At 42.6% G+C, this 17,054-nt stretch overlaps 1 protein-coding gene across 7 annotated transcripts in view; it reads left to right on the top strand.

Annotated features, from left to right (window-relative positions):
* AK4 (adenylate kinase 4) overlaps window positions 1-17,054 on the top strand; it is a 139,980-nt gene that overhangs the window by 107,734 nt on the left and 15,192 nt on the right. Inside the window, exons 2-3 of one of the 7 annotated variants that reach the window (XM_087719537.1) lie at window positions 2,633-2,707; window positions 2,905-3,060. In XM_087719537.1, the coding sequence (XP_087575663.1) occupies window positions 2,916-3,060 (145 nt within the window). In that variant the 5' untranslated portion in view covers window positions 2,633-2,707; window positions 2,905-2,915. Of the gene's footprint in view, window positions 1-1,796; window positions 2,089-2,416; window positions 2,560-2,632; window positions 2,708-2,904; window positions 3,061-17,054 lie in introns of those variants that run through there. The other 6 variants (XM_087719542.1, XM_087719541.1, XM_087719536.1 and 3 more) reach the window with 6 other exon arrangements.

The raw sequence follows: 17,054 nt of genomic DNA, 5'->3' as shown, positions 1-17,054 counted from the left end.
AATTGCTGAGTGAAGATTGGGGTATAAAATGGAATACTTCCATTTGGAATTAAACCCTTTCACATCACATGAACAAAAGTAACAGTCATCACTATGGTTCTTTTGCTCTCGCCATACCATAGGAATTCCATAACGGAAAGATTTTTTCTTACCCTTGAACCAGTTTCAGAGGTCATCAACATACCGTTTGCACACTTTATGAGGTGCCCAAACTTTATCTTGATCTCCAATTTTTAGTCCAAAGTATGCAAAGTATACTTTTTTCTGTAATATTCTGCTGTTGCTTCAACACTGTATATTCACCACAGATGAAACAGAAACTGTCTGGCGAATTAATGCACTTTCGCGGAGCCATAACATAACGGTTGAAGAATGACGAGCTAACATGAATTGCAATGAAAAAGTATGAACAGCCTAGAACCAAGAACCTGATGATGAATTGTGCACAAGTGTGGCATGCAGGAGAGAGCAGCTCTGTGTCTGTACACGAGACGTCAGTGTTGGCCACGCCCCCTGCACTGACCAGAGATGCTGCTCTCTGCCCTGTGTCTCCCTCCCACACATTATAGATTTTTCAAGAGAGTTAGATTTTCATGCAATGGATAAGTACTATTTCTGTAAAAGTTGCAGAAACAAAAAACCCCTTCAGTCTAACATGTTTTTAAAAATCTGATTTTAATGATAGTGTATGGAAATTATTACATAGAATAATTTATCTGTTCTTACATCGTGGGGCCAATTTAGCCACTATTGGTTTTTTTTAGACATGGCATCCTATTGTTTTCTGAAAGACTTTGGGCCACCAAGTGTTACACATCTCTCTTTTGCACAAATTTAGTGTGGTGGTTAAGGTGCTGGCCTAGAACCCAGGAGACCGAGTTCTAGTCCCATTTTAGGCATGAAAGCCAGGTAGGTGACTTTGGGCCAGTTACTTTATCTCAGCCCAACCCACCTTAGGGTGTTGGTGTGAGGAAAAAAGGAGGAAGAGATTTTATGCATGTTTGCTGCCTTGAGTTACTTATAAACTAATAAAGGTGAGGTGAACAACCAATCTGGATTGTATTTTCAGAGACAAATTTGGAGGTTGGCCTATAAAAGTGTTAAACAGTTTCTTCACATTCTCTAGCAAGCACCTGCATTTTTATTCCTTTGCAAACTTTGGAAATCACCTTACAGAAAAAGCAAACAGGTTTAAACAGGCTTCTAAAGAAACACGCTTAAGAAACACGCTTCCACCAATCATCCTGGACTCCCTATTCATTCTTATTAAACATCACTTCCTTCCATTTCCTTGCCAGGACAGTAATGTATTTCAGAGACTACCCAAAAAGGGGAAAAAATGACGAAGGGAGGGAAAAAAAACTATTTGAGGAAGAACATTTTAGGGTTAAGTTTTTAAATATATATATGTTTTTTTAAAAAAATACGAGGGTTACGTCTGATTCAATTCTGCCTGGCTAACCCCTCTCCCCTTCCCACATACGCATCTCCTCCAACGTTTGCAACATTATAAAACAGCAGCACCTATCTTGACGCCGCCCCACCCTTCCCGCACGGCCCAACTACACCTACATTCCAGTCTCTCTATCCAGTCCTATGGCAAGGTGGATGAAAAGGGTGGATCGCGATTCAGCTAGGTTAGGCTTTCTGGAACTGGTAGTCGAACGAAGTGGTAAGTTTTATTGAAAGGCGCCCGACAAAGCGCCGTTCAGGACTACAAAACCCAAGACACCTCGCTTTAGAAGGGGGCGGAGTTGGTTTGGCTCTTGACTCCAACTGGTGGGATTTCCTCCCCTCCTTACGATGTAGCGAAGCTCCTGCTGGTGCTGTGCGCAATTGGGCAGAGTAATTTGGAAACGGTTTGCCTTTGCGAAGACACTCTCTCCTCTCTCGCTTCTCTTAAAGGCGCAGGAGGAACTGTGGAGTCTCGCATTTTCTTTTCGGATCGAACGAAGATCGCGAATATGTGAAACAATCGGACGACTATTTTAAAAAACGCCATTTTGCGGACTTATTCTTTTATACCCCCCCCCCCGTCCCTTCCTTTAGGATTTGTGCGCTTGCTTTCTGTTGTTCGGAGAAGCTGGGGTGAGTCGCTTGTTACTTCTGCTTAACAGAAGAGCTCTTTCAATCGGGTGTGTGCCTTTGCCGAAGGGCTGAGCCGAGTCCATGAGATGGCAATCGGTCATTAAAAGTTTTGCACAGGAGCCGTAAATCTGACCATCTCGGTCCGGAGATACTTAAGAAGCCCGATGCTTGTAACTTCGGCGTTTTAACTTTTTTTTAATCAGCCTGAATAAAGTTTTCTTATGAATTCCAGGGAACCCGTCTGATCGCTCAGAGGCGTTTTGGGGAAAGGAAGGGGGGGGGGGACCTCGCTCACGTGCAACTCAAGAGAAAGTGCCCGGCGGTCCCTTCTGCCTAAACTTTGCAACGTTTTCCCATCTCGTTCTTCGCCCTTTCCCAGACTCGCATCTTGCTGGGCTTTTGGAGAGGGAAAAGGGATCCGGAGGAAGTGACAACCCACCATTCAGCCTTCCGCGCTCCCGCCGCTGAGGGGCAAGCATTCCTCTTCGGTGTCCAGGGGTGACACAGGGAGGTGGCGAGTTAAGAAAACTTTCGCTTCATCAACGCCATCGAAATAATACTCGCGGGAGCAATCCGCCGCGGGCTCCGATCCGGATTCCTTTCTATGCCAGTCCTTGCGGTGACTTAAAACCCGCCGGGGTGGTCTTACGGCTCCCTGACTTGGAATAAAGGGGGAAGTTAGGGAAACTGAGTCTTGAGGGGTGGGTGGGAGAGAGGGGTCCTGCTTTTCTCTCGCCGTCGGCACGGGTGCGGGGTCCCCGTCTTCCTTTCTAACCGGAATCCCGACGCTTTGACTTTGGACTCTTCTCTCCTTAGGTAGAATTGCAATGGCTTCCAAGCTTCTACGAGCCGTCGTCTTGGGTCCCCCGGGATCCGGCAAAGGGACCGTGTGCGAGAGGATCGCCAAGAGCTTTGGCCTCAAGCATCTTTCCAGCGGGCAGTTTTTGCGGGAGAATATCGGGGCGAACAGTGGTAAGTAAGTCGGGGAGGGGGGGAGAGGGAGGGCTTCTTTTCGCCTTTTATTTATTTATTTAGATATTCCAGTACGTGTCTCTTTGCATGCAGGCGAATCTCGGCCAGATCGGCTCCCCAGTGGTAGATGGAATCTGCACGGACTTCTTTAAAAAAATGCGTGTGGATCTGTAGCCCTTGGAAGGGGTGAACGGATTGGCCTGTTTATTTTTTTGGATGTGGGGTGGGAAGTCGCGGGCATGTGCCGTTTTTAAAGAGTTTTGAGCCTGCTATTTACGGTCTGTGTTTTTGAGTATTGACAAATTAGGACTATTGGCAAATATACCAGTCAGGCAAGATAAAGATTAAAAAACGGTACTCTTAAGGACTTGTAAAGGGGAATGGAATAACACTTGGACTGTCCATTTTGAAACGCTTTGATCCGAAGTGCCTGCCTTACAGCAGGGTAGAATCAGTTGTATTGTGTGTTATATATCTGTTCCTTCATACAGATGCATTTGATTCATGTATATCTAGTAATAGGCTAATAAAACAACGCGTTCTGTGTTTCTTGCTAACACAGTGTTACTTGATCCTTTCAGTCTTTTAAATAAATTTGTAAGTATCTCCAGAGAGCTTTTAAGTTATTGGACTGTTAGAATTAGCTACAATCCTTCACCATTTCTCTGAAAGTGAACTTCGCTAAACTTAATAGGGCTTAGTACAGTACATGTGCATATACTACAGCTTAGTATATGCACATGTAAGATTGTGGTGTAAATGAAGTAAGTTTAAGAACTTTTTTTGAAAATAGATAATGCTATATGCATATTTCTCAAAGTATTTTTGAAATTTGAAAGAAATAATCTGAGTAATCCAGTAGTTACTCCAGCAAATTTAGCATTAGGCATTTAGTATTTCTAATAACTAGGAGTTAGAACAACAGGTTGTTCTCATTGAACAACTGTTGATATAAAAAAGTAACTTTATGGCCATCATTCTGTTTATAATCTTTGTAGGTGCATAAAGTAAAGTAAAGTTGAAGTAGGATTGTAAGTACTGTCATGATTTCACTTAGTGATCACTTCACTTAATGACCAAGTTGTTGGTCCCAGTTGTGATTTAGAGAGGACTACTGTAGACCCTACTGTTTCAGCAAGATTTACTATTGAGTAGTGAGAATAGTTAAGGGATGTGGTGTCTCAGTGGCTAAGATGCTGAGCTTGTCGATTAGAAAGGTTGGCAGTTCGGCAATCCCTAGCGCCTTACTTGTCCCAGCTTCTGCCAACCTAGCAGTTTGGAAGCATGTAAAAATGCAAGTAGAAAAATAAGGACCACTTTGGTAGGAAGGTATGATCACAGAGGTGTCTTGGGACAGTGCTGGTTCTTCGGCTTTGAACCGGAGATGAGCACCGCCCCCTAGAGTTGGGAACAACTAGCACATATGTGCGAGGGGAACCTTTACCTTTAGTGAAGGGTAGGGTTATATTTCAGGCTGTCAAAGTTGTCAGATTTGTGTCTGCTCTTCTTTGGAATTTGGATTTATGCAACACTGTAGCATTAGCCATACAACAAGCAAATATAGGTGCTTATTGCAAATATCTGGTTAAAGAGCCCTTTGGAATCTGGAGTCTTACTTGGCTTTTTATGTTCCATCTTAAAAATTGTGTTCAAGAAAATAGGTGGACAAGGGAAACACTGTATTGGATTAAATCAGAAACAAATTGATTTAATATAGTTAACATGATTAGTCTCTGGGTGATGAATCATTTTTCTGTCCTTGTGTTACAAATAATTATGACTGTGCATTTTATAACTACCTTAGAGCTTCATGCAAGCCTTGATTTGCTGCTTGGGCAACAGATTTAATTTAGTTTGTAAGAAGCTATTATTTTGACACTTTCTTCTGTTGGAAATAGCAATAGCAGTTAGACTTATATACCGCTTCATAGGGCTTTCAGCCCTCTCTAAGTGGTTTACAGAGTCAGCATATTGCCCCCAACAACAATCCGGGTCCTCATTTTACCCACCTCGGAAGGATGGAAGGCTGAGTCAACCCTGAGCCGGTGAGATTTGAACAGCCGAACTGCAGAACTGCAGTCAGCTGAAGTAGCCTGCAGTGCTGCATTTAACCACTGCTATGGAATTATATAGAATTATATACAGTGATGGTGATGTGTACATGTAGTCTTCAACTTATGGCCACAATTGAGCCCAAAATTTATGTTGCTATGTGAGACATTAGTTAAGTGAGTTTTGCCCCATTTTACAACTTTTCTTGCCATAGTTGTTAAGTGAATCACTGCAGTTGTTAAATTAGTAACACTGTTGTTAAGTGAATCTGGTTTTTCCATTGACTTTGCTTGTCAGGAGGTTGCAAAAGGGGGTCACAGACAGTCGTCATAGATGTGAGTCAGTTGTCAAGCATACAAATGTAAACATGACCATGGGGATGCTACACAGGTTCATAAGTGTGAAAAGTGGTCTTAAGTCACTTTTTTCAGTGCTGTTGTCATTTTGAACATTCACTATGTGAACTGTTGTTGAGTCAAGGACTACCTGTATTTCTAAAATTGTGCTTTGCACCCAAAGCTTTGTTAGGCTTGCAACTGCTGTAATTTTGACTGTCTATAGCAGTGTTTCTCAACCTTGGCAACTTTAAGTCCTGTGGACTTCAACTCCCAGAATTCCCCAGCCAGCTGTGTTGGCTATATCGGTCAGATAAAAGCATTTGTGTGATACAGAGAACTTGGATGATCATGTATATTTGAAGAGATTCTTATTGCACATGGCCAACTGGTGACCTGCTTGAAACTGGAAGAAACCACGATTGGCCGGTTTTGCACCAAGTTTATAACTGGTAGTTTTCAAGTCTTAATGGTCAAATTCACACACAAACCACAGCCGTTCAGATCACATCGTGCACCCAACTTATAGAAAGCTGCATTATCATCTATTCTTTCTGGAACAGAAAAAAAGCATGCTAGAATTCTCATTGAACTGGGACTAGAAATAAATAAAACATTGACATTGAGACACCAAGAAGTTATGCTATATATTATTTTCTCTGGTTAAATAAAGGATAATCTTTTACTACTGCTTTTAACACCATCCTCAGTAGCCATAATTCTATCCCATTTTCTATTCTGACAGACAGGGCTGCTATTATAACTTGATTCTCCTTGAAATTCCTTCCACCAGTGAGGTATCTTGGAAGGAGATCTATTTGTTTTTAAACTTTACATAATTTTTCATATACCAATATTCTATAGTTGAACATTGTTGGCCTTGAATTATAGAAGTGAGAGGTAATAAATTCAGACTTCATTTAATAAAAACATCCAAAGTTTTAATGTCATGGCTTTTTGACCTTTTCCAAAGAGCCAAAAGTTGAGACTGAATAGCCTCTGCTGTTTGATTTATTATACCTCTCTGCTCAAACCAAATTTGTGTAGACTTCTCTCTTTCTCTTTTTGTATATAAAAATTATTGTAAAAGAGCAAATGTCACTGTAACTAAAAGATATAAATCGCTTTCTCTCTGTGTGCAAATGATTTGATTTTTATCTTTTGGTTGCAGTGACATTTGGTATTTTATAATAATACCAAGCTCAATCTTGATTTCTTCTACGTCCATGCATATGGACATATATGCATTATAAATCTGTGTTTAAAGATGTCCTATAAGCACAATAATAAAATGGAATATATCTCAACATCGGTGCCATTTAATAGCCAAAGTATTTGCAAACTTGGAAAACTGCTTAAATCAAGGAGATCTAATGTTCAATTAGTGAACTCCTTCAATACAGTAGTCCTGTCTCTCATTTCTCCATTTTCATTCCCCCCTTTCCTCTTTTCAGCATTGGCTATGTATATCTATACTTTTAAGATTATAGTTCATATAGTGAGGCAGTATGCTATGATACACAAAAATTGATGCTAGAATAAAGGTGCTGCTCTTGCTACAAGAGATTAATATGGCTTTTTTTATTATTTATTTTGGAAAGGAGCTACTTCTTAGAGATAGTGTTTTGTATTTTGTGTTGTTTGCTGCCTGATCTTAGGGAGGAAAAACGTGTTTTTTCTTGATCTGTTTTACTCTTTGGTGGTTCTTGGATGTTGCTATCTTCATTGACTCTTCATTGGGGTTCACATATGACAGTGGGATACCAAGGTACTTGTAGCTAGTCTGTATGTCTGCTTATGGTAGTCTCAAAGCTGTTTTATCCAAGAGGCAACTGAACTTTCTTTCTTTTTTATCAGAAAGTCCAATTGCCTTTTGAAAAAGCTCCTTTGGGACAACCATGACCTGGATGACTGAGAATCTCCATAGACATTTGGTGCACTGGTAGATCTGCCCCATAGTCTTAATTACCTTTCTTCTCTATACTATCATCCGACCAGAGCTGAAAATGCTGCAGCAATGGTGCCCACACATCTCTGTGGCAGAACATTTTGTGCCCGTATAGGCCTTACCAGCCACCTGCGGACACATCATGGCCGGCCCACAACCAATTAGATGTCAAGGTTCTCTTCGAACATGATGGACAAACATCATCATCATCATCATTATCCTCCAACCACATTTTCTAGTCCAAATCACATCCAAATATCCTTACTATTGATCTGTGTCAGTGGATCAGCGAGTCCCTCAATGTCTTGTTCACTCTTAACATACAGCTAGATGTCATCTATGTAGAGAAGGTGACTACTAGTAATTTCTTTGCTGGTTTGTGACCATAATGGAAAAAAAAGCAGTTTCAGTCTGTGTGTGTGTGTGTGTGTGTGTTTAAATTCTCATCTAGTAATGATTTATTATGAAACCATTTTGAAATTGTAAGATCTAAAATGACCATTATAAAATATTTTCTTTTACTCCCAAAAGAACATTACAGGTAAACATCATCAAGAATCTTTATTGTGACTTCCAGGAGGAGTGGCTGATTTTGATAGTTGAGCTATAACATTCTTAGTGCATTATTTAATTTGGCTGGTATTGAATTAACCAAAACAAATGTGCATGTATGGTTATTAATGTACAAGCTTGTTAAATCAGTAGCTTGCTCTAGTTTTTCCCCCCAAGGTACAGTGGTACCTTTCCCCTGGTACAGTGTAGTATCAACTATCTCCCAAAGGAAATAAGATGTTTTAGCTTGAAGATTTTAGACTACTTCACAATGGAGACAAAACTGTATTATATATTTAAAACAAAAAACTAGAATTGGTAACAATGTTTTTAACTTTATTTTAAAATAGCAGTTGTCTGAAATGCTGTTTTGCTCATCATAGTAGAGACATAGTTGTTATTGTATAAGAACTACATTCTTATCTAAAGATGAATCTGTCACATCATTTACCTTTAGAGAAAAACAGGATAAATGGCAAAAAAGGAAATTAAGTAAATCTACCAAGTTCACTATTTCTTCCTGAGCATTTTTATTCATAGGCCATAGATGTATTTAGAGCAGCAGCGTTTCCAATTTCAGTGGCTTTAAGATGGGTGGACTTTAAATCCCAGAATTTCCCAGAGGTTTTAGAAAAACTGCTCTGCCTATATCTGTGAAACTGTATCATCATCCTCTTTTATTCTGTTCCATACAGCTTACATTCCCTTTTATATGTATGTATGTATGTATGTATGTGTGTATGTGTGTGTGTATATATATGTGTATGTGTTGCATTTGTGCTGATAAATAAATATTGTGAATATATATAGATCTATTTCAAGCTATTTAGCTCTCATCAGCTAGCCATACCCTTACTGGGATTTGAACCTGGGCTATATTACATGTTAGGCAGACATCTTAGCCATTAGGGCACAGGCTCTTATCCATTATCAGCCAAGCCAGGGTGAAAGGTATCTATTAGATTTTACAACCCCCGGTATGCCCAAATATGGGAGGAAGATCACTACTTCCATTCTCTGTCCTTCGGCTCGTCACAAGAGACCATCCAGGCAGAAACCTAATAAGATACCTTTAGATTAGAATCTAATAGATACCTTTCACCCTGACCTGGCTGATAACGGATAAAAGCCTGTGGCCTAATGGCTAAGATGTCTGCCTAATATGTAATATAATCCCGGTTCAAATCCCAGTAAGGGTATGGCTAGCTGATGAGAGCTAAATAGCTTGAAATAGATCTATACTAGTCTGTCTCCCTCCCTCCCTCCCTCCCTCCCTCCCTCCCTCCCTCCCTCTCTCTCTCTCTCTCTCTCTCTCTCTCTCTCTCTCCCTCCCTCCCTCCCTCCCTCCCTCCCTCCCTCCCTCCCTCCATATATATATATATATATATATATATATATATATATATATATATATATATATATATATATATATATATATATATATATATATATATATATTTGCTGAATATATGTGTGTTAATCTACCCTTAATACTTTTTCATTAAGGCCTCAGACTTTTATCTTCTCACAGTCATTCTACTTTCAGTTGCATTTCTTTCCTTTTTCTCTTTTCTTGTTTGTTTTCCTCCAATTTTGCTTTTGATAGTCCGCCTCAAGCCAAGAACTTCTCCTGACCCTTGAATCCTTCACCAAATCCTTCAGTCTTTACTGTAAACAATAAAGTCAAGCATGTTTTTAGATGTACGTTAATTCCTTTGCCATGGCTATGCATGAATAGACTTATACTTCAACCATGCATTAAACAGAACTGTTTCTAAGCAGATACTCATCAGTTATTGTGATTCATTCTTGGACTTCCAAATGACCTGATTGCTGCTTTCACCTAGGGATCTGTTTTTATCACCTGACATAGCTTTTTTACTTGATCACATTTGTACAGAACATTTTACTAAGAATTTATAAATTTTCATTATCACTATTCACTAGAATGAAACATGCAACTGCCATTTACTACTGGTTCGCTTGTGCAGAAGCATCCAGGTGGGTAGGTAGAGCCTACCACCGGCGCCACTACTGGTTCTGCCGAACCGGCAGCACCCCACCTCTGAACTGCCACCGCTTTTGAATACCTACTTTCTTAGGCCCACAAGAACTATGAAAATTTTATGCACAAACTCATGAATGAATAGAAACGGATACTTTTAGCGAGTCTATGACCAGGCTGAGACATATATGTTTTGTTCCAATCTGAAAATGGATTGAAATTTGAAACATGTCTGTTCTGAACTGTCATTCACCCCCAGCAAACTACTTTCTGATGTAATTTTAGTCCTTTTGTTCATTTTTAATCCTACGCTTTGGTTATCATATTCATTGATCATACTCTACAGCATCAGGCTGTCTTCAAATCTATTATATCCACCCCTATTTTTTAGTTGCTCAAAGAGATGAGCTGAATTATTTTTTAAATGAATGAAATGTATTTATGTTCTGTGCATTCTGCTTTTGTAAAATCATTACGCATATAAATATAGTTAAGAAATCTGTATTAAAAAAAAACCTACATTCTTAATAAAATCACTTCGCTTCCCCTACCAGGCTTATAGTGAGATGAACATGGTGAGATCTTATTCCAACCTCATTGTTTTTAACCAAGTCTTTAGGATGTAGGTAAAAGTTTTTTTCCCTATAGAAGTAGGACTGATATTATACTCTAATAGGTGATGACTGCTATTGCTATTGCTATTGCTATGACCAAGTGCTTTGAAGTAAATAATCAAATGTATATATAAACTCTAAGGCCTTCATAATAAAATATCAGAAATAATTACTATGATGTATTTATTTTAATAAGAAAGCAATACTTGATCTCAGTGAGCAGATCATAGCTATTTCCCAGACTTAAGTCTGTGGGTATATATATATATAAACATATGCATATTCTATTTTAAAACAGGCTTGCAACATACATTGTTGTGAAAAAAATATGCATGTGCAAAGTGTTGCTATAGGTCAATTGCAGTCGCTTGTTGCATAACTGTATTTTGTTTGTTATTTCTAGTGATCTGAGTCAAGCTTTGTAGGAAGATTACAAAGAAGGGCCTGGATTGCCATAAGAAACAGGCTAAAGCATGTGTGCAAATGTGTGGATTTAGCTCTTTATTTTTTTTAAAAAAATCTCTATAGCTCTTCAGTGACAAAATATACACTCTCACCTCTTGGCCTGATTTTAATGACACTCCTATTTATTTAACCTATGACTAACTCTTCTGTTATTCACTTGGCTACCAGTTTTCCTGATATATCATTTCCCACATAAACAGTGTAATTTTAGAGTGATCTGAACTGATTTTTTTAAAGCTTACTGATAGGATTCTTGATTTCCCTCCTCCTAATTTCTTATCCCTGCCTATATCCAACAAGTATTAAAATAAGAATTCCAAATAAGAAATATAGTATTTTCAGTGTGTGTGTGTGTGTGTGTGTGTGTGTGGCTTCTGCCTTTTTATTGTTACTAACATTAATGATTTGTGACTTTTCTTCATTTGGTTGTCGTGGTTACTGCTTTCAAATGATTGCCTTATGTTCTGAAGTGTCTTCTTTTTAAAGGGAACCTTCTTACAAGACTTACCAATATGCTGTTAACACACATCTCACTTTTAGTTCGGCTCACACAACACAGTAGGTTATAATGGGGCTTGCTTGCTTACTGTGTTGTGTTGCGTCAACATGTTAGATAAACCAAAACAAACTGTGTTTAAACAAACTAGTGCTTAATAAAAGAACCTAATCACTGTTATCAGTCTTAAATTTGGGCTTTACTCTTTATTATTCAAATAGTAACTAAAATGAGTTCCTAAGACATCCACAACAATAATGTTTATAATAAATTAGAATGCAGCCATAAAACAATCATTGAAGATGTAGATTGAAGTTCAGAAGCTCTGGATCAGGATGAAGAGCCATTCTTGTTAGACAAGTTTCATTTAATATATTGATTGGGGGAATGTTCATGATTACTTCTTTGCTTTTTGTAATATTTTACTCTATTTTAATTGTAAGATGCCCAGAGATACTGGAAGGGTGGGGGGGGGGGCTATAAACGGTTCAAATAAAACTAAACTAATAATTAAATGTATAGATTGATAAATATGTTAAGGCACCTTCTCCCTGAACATTGTAAGGGAAGCGTGAATATATAGTATTCATACTTCTATTTAGTAGAATTTAAGAGTCTAAAAGCCTTCTTAGATTTAATTTACCTCAACTTCCTGGCAAGGTGCCTTTGGAAAAAACCATAATGAGAACCTTTCAAAAACATAAGCAATTTTGCATAGGACTAAGTGGCCTTGAGATTACATAGGCCTCAAGCCATTTAGGGATTTGAAAGAAAGGATTGAATAAAAAACCATAGACAACCAGTTCAGGCTTCCAAAACAAAAAGATATGAACAGATCAGATTCATTTACAGTTAACAACTCTGGCAGCCCTCTTTTTGTATGAGTTGAAGGTTCGAATTCTTTTACAAGAGTAGCTCCATGTATGGTACACTGTAGAAATCCCTTAGGAACTTTGATTGGCTCTGGTTAACCAAGCTAGGTTATCCCTGCTAGGTTTAAGTTGCTGTTACACAACCAGCTATAACTGGGAAGAGTGGGTTTAGTGGCAGAGATTCTACTGTTGTGGCCCGCCAGTGGTCAGCAGAGCTGGCAGCAGATTCAGACAGTGAGGAGATTGGGGGGAGGAACATGGGCCAGTCCTGGAGTCTGGGGAAGTCTCTGATAAGAGCTCTGTGTCGGACGCAGAGAGGGAGCCATATGCCAGTTATCAAATGTCTTCAGAGTCAGACATCAGTGAGGCAGACAAACAGCTGGAGCCTGTTCCCAGTGTGCACATGCGCAGAGTTGCCAGATAAAGAACAGGGGCCGAATTGGGAGCAAGGCACAGGTGGCTGATGAATGGCCCCTCCCAGAGGAAATAAAAGAGGAGCGAAAGGGGAATGGAGTTTGCAGGAGACAATTACTTTGCTTAATTGGCTCGTGACTCTCCAAGACTCCTTGCCAAGTTCTGCAGATATTGGCCTGTCAGCTCTCTAGCCCAGTGGTTCCCAAACTTGGCAACTTTAAGACTTGTGGACTTCAACTCCCAGAATTCTCCAGCTAGCTCTTCTGGCTGGAGAACTCTGGGAGTTGAAGTCCACAAGTCTTAAAGTTGCCAAGTTTGGGAACCACTGCTCTAGCCAAATAAGATCTGTGACTGTAAATTAAGGTGACCAGACGTCCCGCTTTTGGCGGGACACCCCCGCTTTCCAATGCGTTTTCCCGCGTCCCGCACGCTTTTTTAAAAAGCACGCTTTTTTTGGCGCTCGCAGCTCCCGCCCATCAGCTGCTAGCTTGCTGGGCTGGCTCATCGTTCTGTTCTCTATCCTACCAGATGAGCCAGCCCAGCAAGCTAGCAGCTGATGGGCGGGAGCTGCGAGCGCCAAAAAAAGCGTGCTTTTAGCCTTTTACCTACTACCTACAAATTTAAGCCAGCCCAGCCTGCCGCTCACTGATTGGATTGGCCTGGACTCCAGCCAATCAGTGAGCTGGCTGGGATGGGAAATTTTTAGCACGCCTGCGCGAGTCTCCATTTCCTTTCGCCAAAAGACGAAAGAGGTTGCAGCTGCGCTGACTGGTGAGTAATCTAATTCTAATCGAATTTTCCACTCGCCGTGGCAGGAGGAGAGCTGGGGGCGCTGGCAGCCGCCCGCAGACAACTTCCAAGCGGTTCAGGGGCTTCTGCCGGGCGGCAGAAGCCCCTGAACCGCTTGGAAGTTGTCTGCGGGCGGCTGCCAGCCAGCGCCCCCAGCTCTCCTGCCGCGGAGTCCGTTCGTGAATCAAAATGGATCGCCGCAGCAGGAGGAGAGGTTGGGGCGCTGGCAGCAGCCCGCAGACAACTTCCAAGCGGTTCAGGGGCTTCTGCCAGGCGGCAGAAGCCCCTGAACCACTTGGAAGTTGTCTGCGGGCGGCTACCAGCCAGCGCCCCCAGCTTTCCTGCCGCGGAGTCCGTTTGTGAATCAAAATGGATCACCGCGGCAGGAGGAGAGGTTGGGGCGCTGGCAGCAGCCCGCACACAACTTCCTCTCGCTTCCGGGGCTCCCGCCGCCCGGCAGAACGCCCCCAAATCTCTCAAATTAGATTCCAGCTGATGCGGCAGGGGCTGCGCTGGCGGGGACGGGCGGGGGGGATGGGACTCCCCACTCACTAAGATCGTAGGACTCAAAGTCCCATCCCCTCCGCCCGTCCCCGCCAGCGCAGCCCCTCAGCCGGAATTTAATTCAAGAGATCTGCGGGTGAAATTACTTTAATCAATGGGGTAAAGTTCTTTCTTTCGCTCGCCCGAGCTCTGATGAGGGGGAAAGAGAGGACTTTCCTTACGCCCGCATCAGAGCTGGGGGGGTGGTGGGAGAAAGGACTTTACCCCAGTGATTAAAGTAATTTTACCCGCAGATCCCAACAACGCTGTCAAGATGCGGGCATTTCCAAAAAGCTCTCCCGGAGCTGGCAAGGGACGTGTGACTGAGGAGCGTCGGGCGCGTGTAGGATTTGCTGGAGAGGAGGACTTGGTGCTGGGTAGGCTCGGAAGGGCTGTGGAGAGCTTTGCGGGGCGGGGGGAGGGAGCGGCGGGGAAATACAGTCTTTGGGGTGGGGAGAAGAAGTGATTAGTCTCTCGACGGGTCACCCCGAAACTGGGTTTGGGGCTGTGAAGTTCCACTGTTGGGACGCGATGCATCTGTAGCGGAGGAGCGGGATCCCGAGGGAGGCTGTTGCAGAAGGGCGAAATCTGAGATTTCTTCGCTTCTGCGGCAGGATAACGTTTGTTCTTTAGAGGAAGGGGGGGGGGAGACCACTACAGTTGCATTTCTTTTCTTGCTGGGGATTTAGAAGTCTTATGTTCACTTTTATTCCCGGGGAAAAAAACAAACCCGAGCCTCCACCGTTGTCCAACCCTCACGTTTCCTGGCAAGAAATCCATCCCCCATTATGACAAGGTACCCCGGCTTTCGATTGGTTAAGGCATCCTCGGCATCCCCCGGGTGATCTCCGGGCGCCCGGCTTCCCCATCTCCTCTCCTATGGGGAGACGTGCATCATAATGTAAGCCGCCCGGAATTACCTGTGTGTGAGGTGGGCTGCCCTATACATTTGCATTTGTGTGCTGGAGAGAGAGTGAAAAAGAGAGGGAGAAATAATTATATTAATTAGAAGCGGCAGTGGCGGACGTCGGCAGCGACTGTAACGACTGCTTGGGCGAGGTGCGGAGGAAGAACCGAAGGTCCCTCCCGCCCGCAACGACGGCTCCAGCCATGGACGAGCAGGCTGGCCCCAACAACAACAATGCACTGCTCTTGCCGCCACCGCCGGATGGCAAGCAACCACGCCTGTGCGGCCCATGTGCTGCGGTGGGAAGCGAGTCTGCAAGGCGTGGTTGCTTCCCACCCGGAGGTGGCGGCAAGAGCAGCGCGTTGTTGTTGTTGAAGAAGAAGACGCCGGGGCCAGCCTGCTCGTCCATGGCTGGAGCTGTCATCGCGGCGGGAGGGACCTTCCGTTCTTCCTCCGCACCTCGCCCGCGCGGTCGTTACAGTCACTGCTGACGTCCGCCACTGCCGCTTCCCTCGTCTGTCTCGGTTGCTGGAAGCAGTAACAAACGGCGCGTCTGCTCCGCTGTCAGCCCCTTGACAGCCACCCCAGCCGGCAGCTACCGGGCCTCGCTGGAGTCAATTGCAAAACCGCGTTCAGCGCTTTGAGGACCTGAGGCATCTTGGGAAATGCAGTTCCCTATCGGAAAGAATGGAGTAGCTTCGAATTTGTAACAACAACAGAAGATTAACTTGGTGCTTCACAGGTTACGAAAATCTCAAGTTTGATTTGCACACTGTTTTTTAAAAGTTAGATAAAGAAATTATGCTGTGAAAGCGACTAGAAAGCCCCCCTCCCCTTCCTGTGTGTGAGAAATGGAAGGAGGGGAAGGAAGGAGGGAGGGGGGAAGGAAAAGAAGAAGGGAGGGGGGAGAAGGTGGAAGGAGAAAAGATGGATGGAAGGAGAAAGAATGGAAGGAGAAGGAGGAAGATGGAAGAAGAAAGGAAGAAAAAGAAGAAGGGAGGGAGAAAAGAGGGAAGGAGGTAGGAAGAAAAGGGGAAGAGAGGGAAAGAGCAGAAAGACAAAGAGGATGAAGTTGATAGGCAAGAGGAAGGAGGAAGGAAGGAAAAAAGAAAAAGAGGGAGAGAGGAAAGAAGAAAAGATGGAATTAGAAAGGAAAGAAGGGAGGGAGGGAGGAAAGGGGAAGACAGGGAAAGAGCAGAAAGACAGAGAAGGTGAAGGTAGATAGGCAGAAGGAAGGAAGAAATAGGAAAGGAGGGAAGGAGGAAGGAACAGAAGCGAAGAGGAAGAGAGAAATGGAAAGAGCAGAAAGACAGAGAAGGTAGATAGGCAAAAGAAATGAAGCTGAAAGAATGGAAGGAGGAAGGAAGAGAAAAAAGGAGGAAGGGAGTGAGTGAGGAAAGAAGAGAGGATGGAAGGAGAAAGGAAGGAAGAGAGGGAAAGAGCAGAAGACAGATAAGGTGAAGGTAGATAAGCAAGAGGAATGAAGGAAGAAGTGAGGAGTCTCGAGGAGGGGGAAAACATTTAGTGACCAAAGTTACAATGGCATTGAAAAAAGTGACTGATGACCATTTTTCACACTTAGCGACCGTTGCGACCATTTTTCACACTTAGCGACCGTTGCAGCATCCTCATGGTCACGTGATCAAAATTTTGTTTGGCAACAGATTCAGTGGTTTCAGTGTCCTGGGGTGACCTTTTGACAAAAAATTTTTTTTTAAATCAAGAGCCCCCCCCCCCCCTCCTGGTCAAAGGCGTCCCTCTTTTCCAATCTGAAAATCTGGTCACCTTACTGTAAATCCTCCCTTTAAAAACTTTGCTGTATGTGAATGAGCAAAATTCACAGTAAATTAATAAAAGGTGTTTTTTTGGGGGGGGACCAGGACTTTGTTTCATGCTTTTGGGAAGCCTAGTTCAGAACATTTACTTGGATGTCTTATATTAAAAATGAATGCAGAGGGGGTGTTGAACTGAAATCTACTTTTTTGTGTTTGTGTATTGAAAA

Source organism: Thamnophis sirtalis, unplaced genomic scaffold, assembly GCF_051295495.1.
Source record: "Thamnophis sirtalis isolate CommonGarterSnake01/CBP01778 unplaced genomic scaffold, rThaSir2_p1.2 scaffold_7, whole genome shotgun sequence".
Taxonomy (NCBI): domain Eukaryota; kingdom Metazoa; phylum Chordata; class Lepidosauria; order Squamata; family Natricidae; genus Thamnophis; species Thamnophis sirtalis.
Note: the sequence above shows the minus strand (reverse complement) of the source record. Positions and strands in the feature narration are given on the sequence as shown.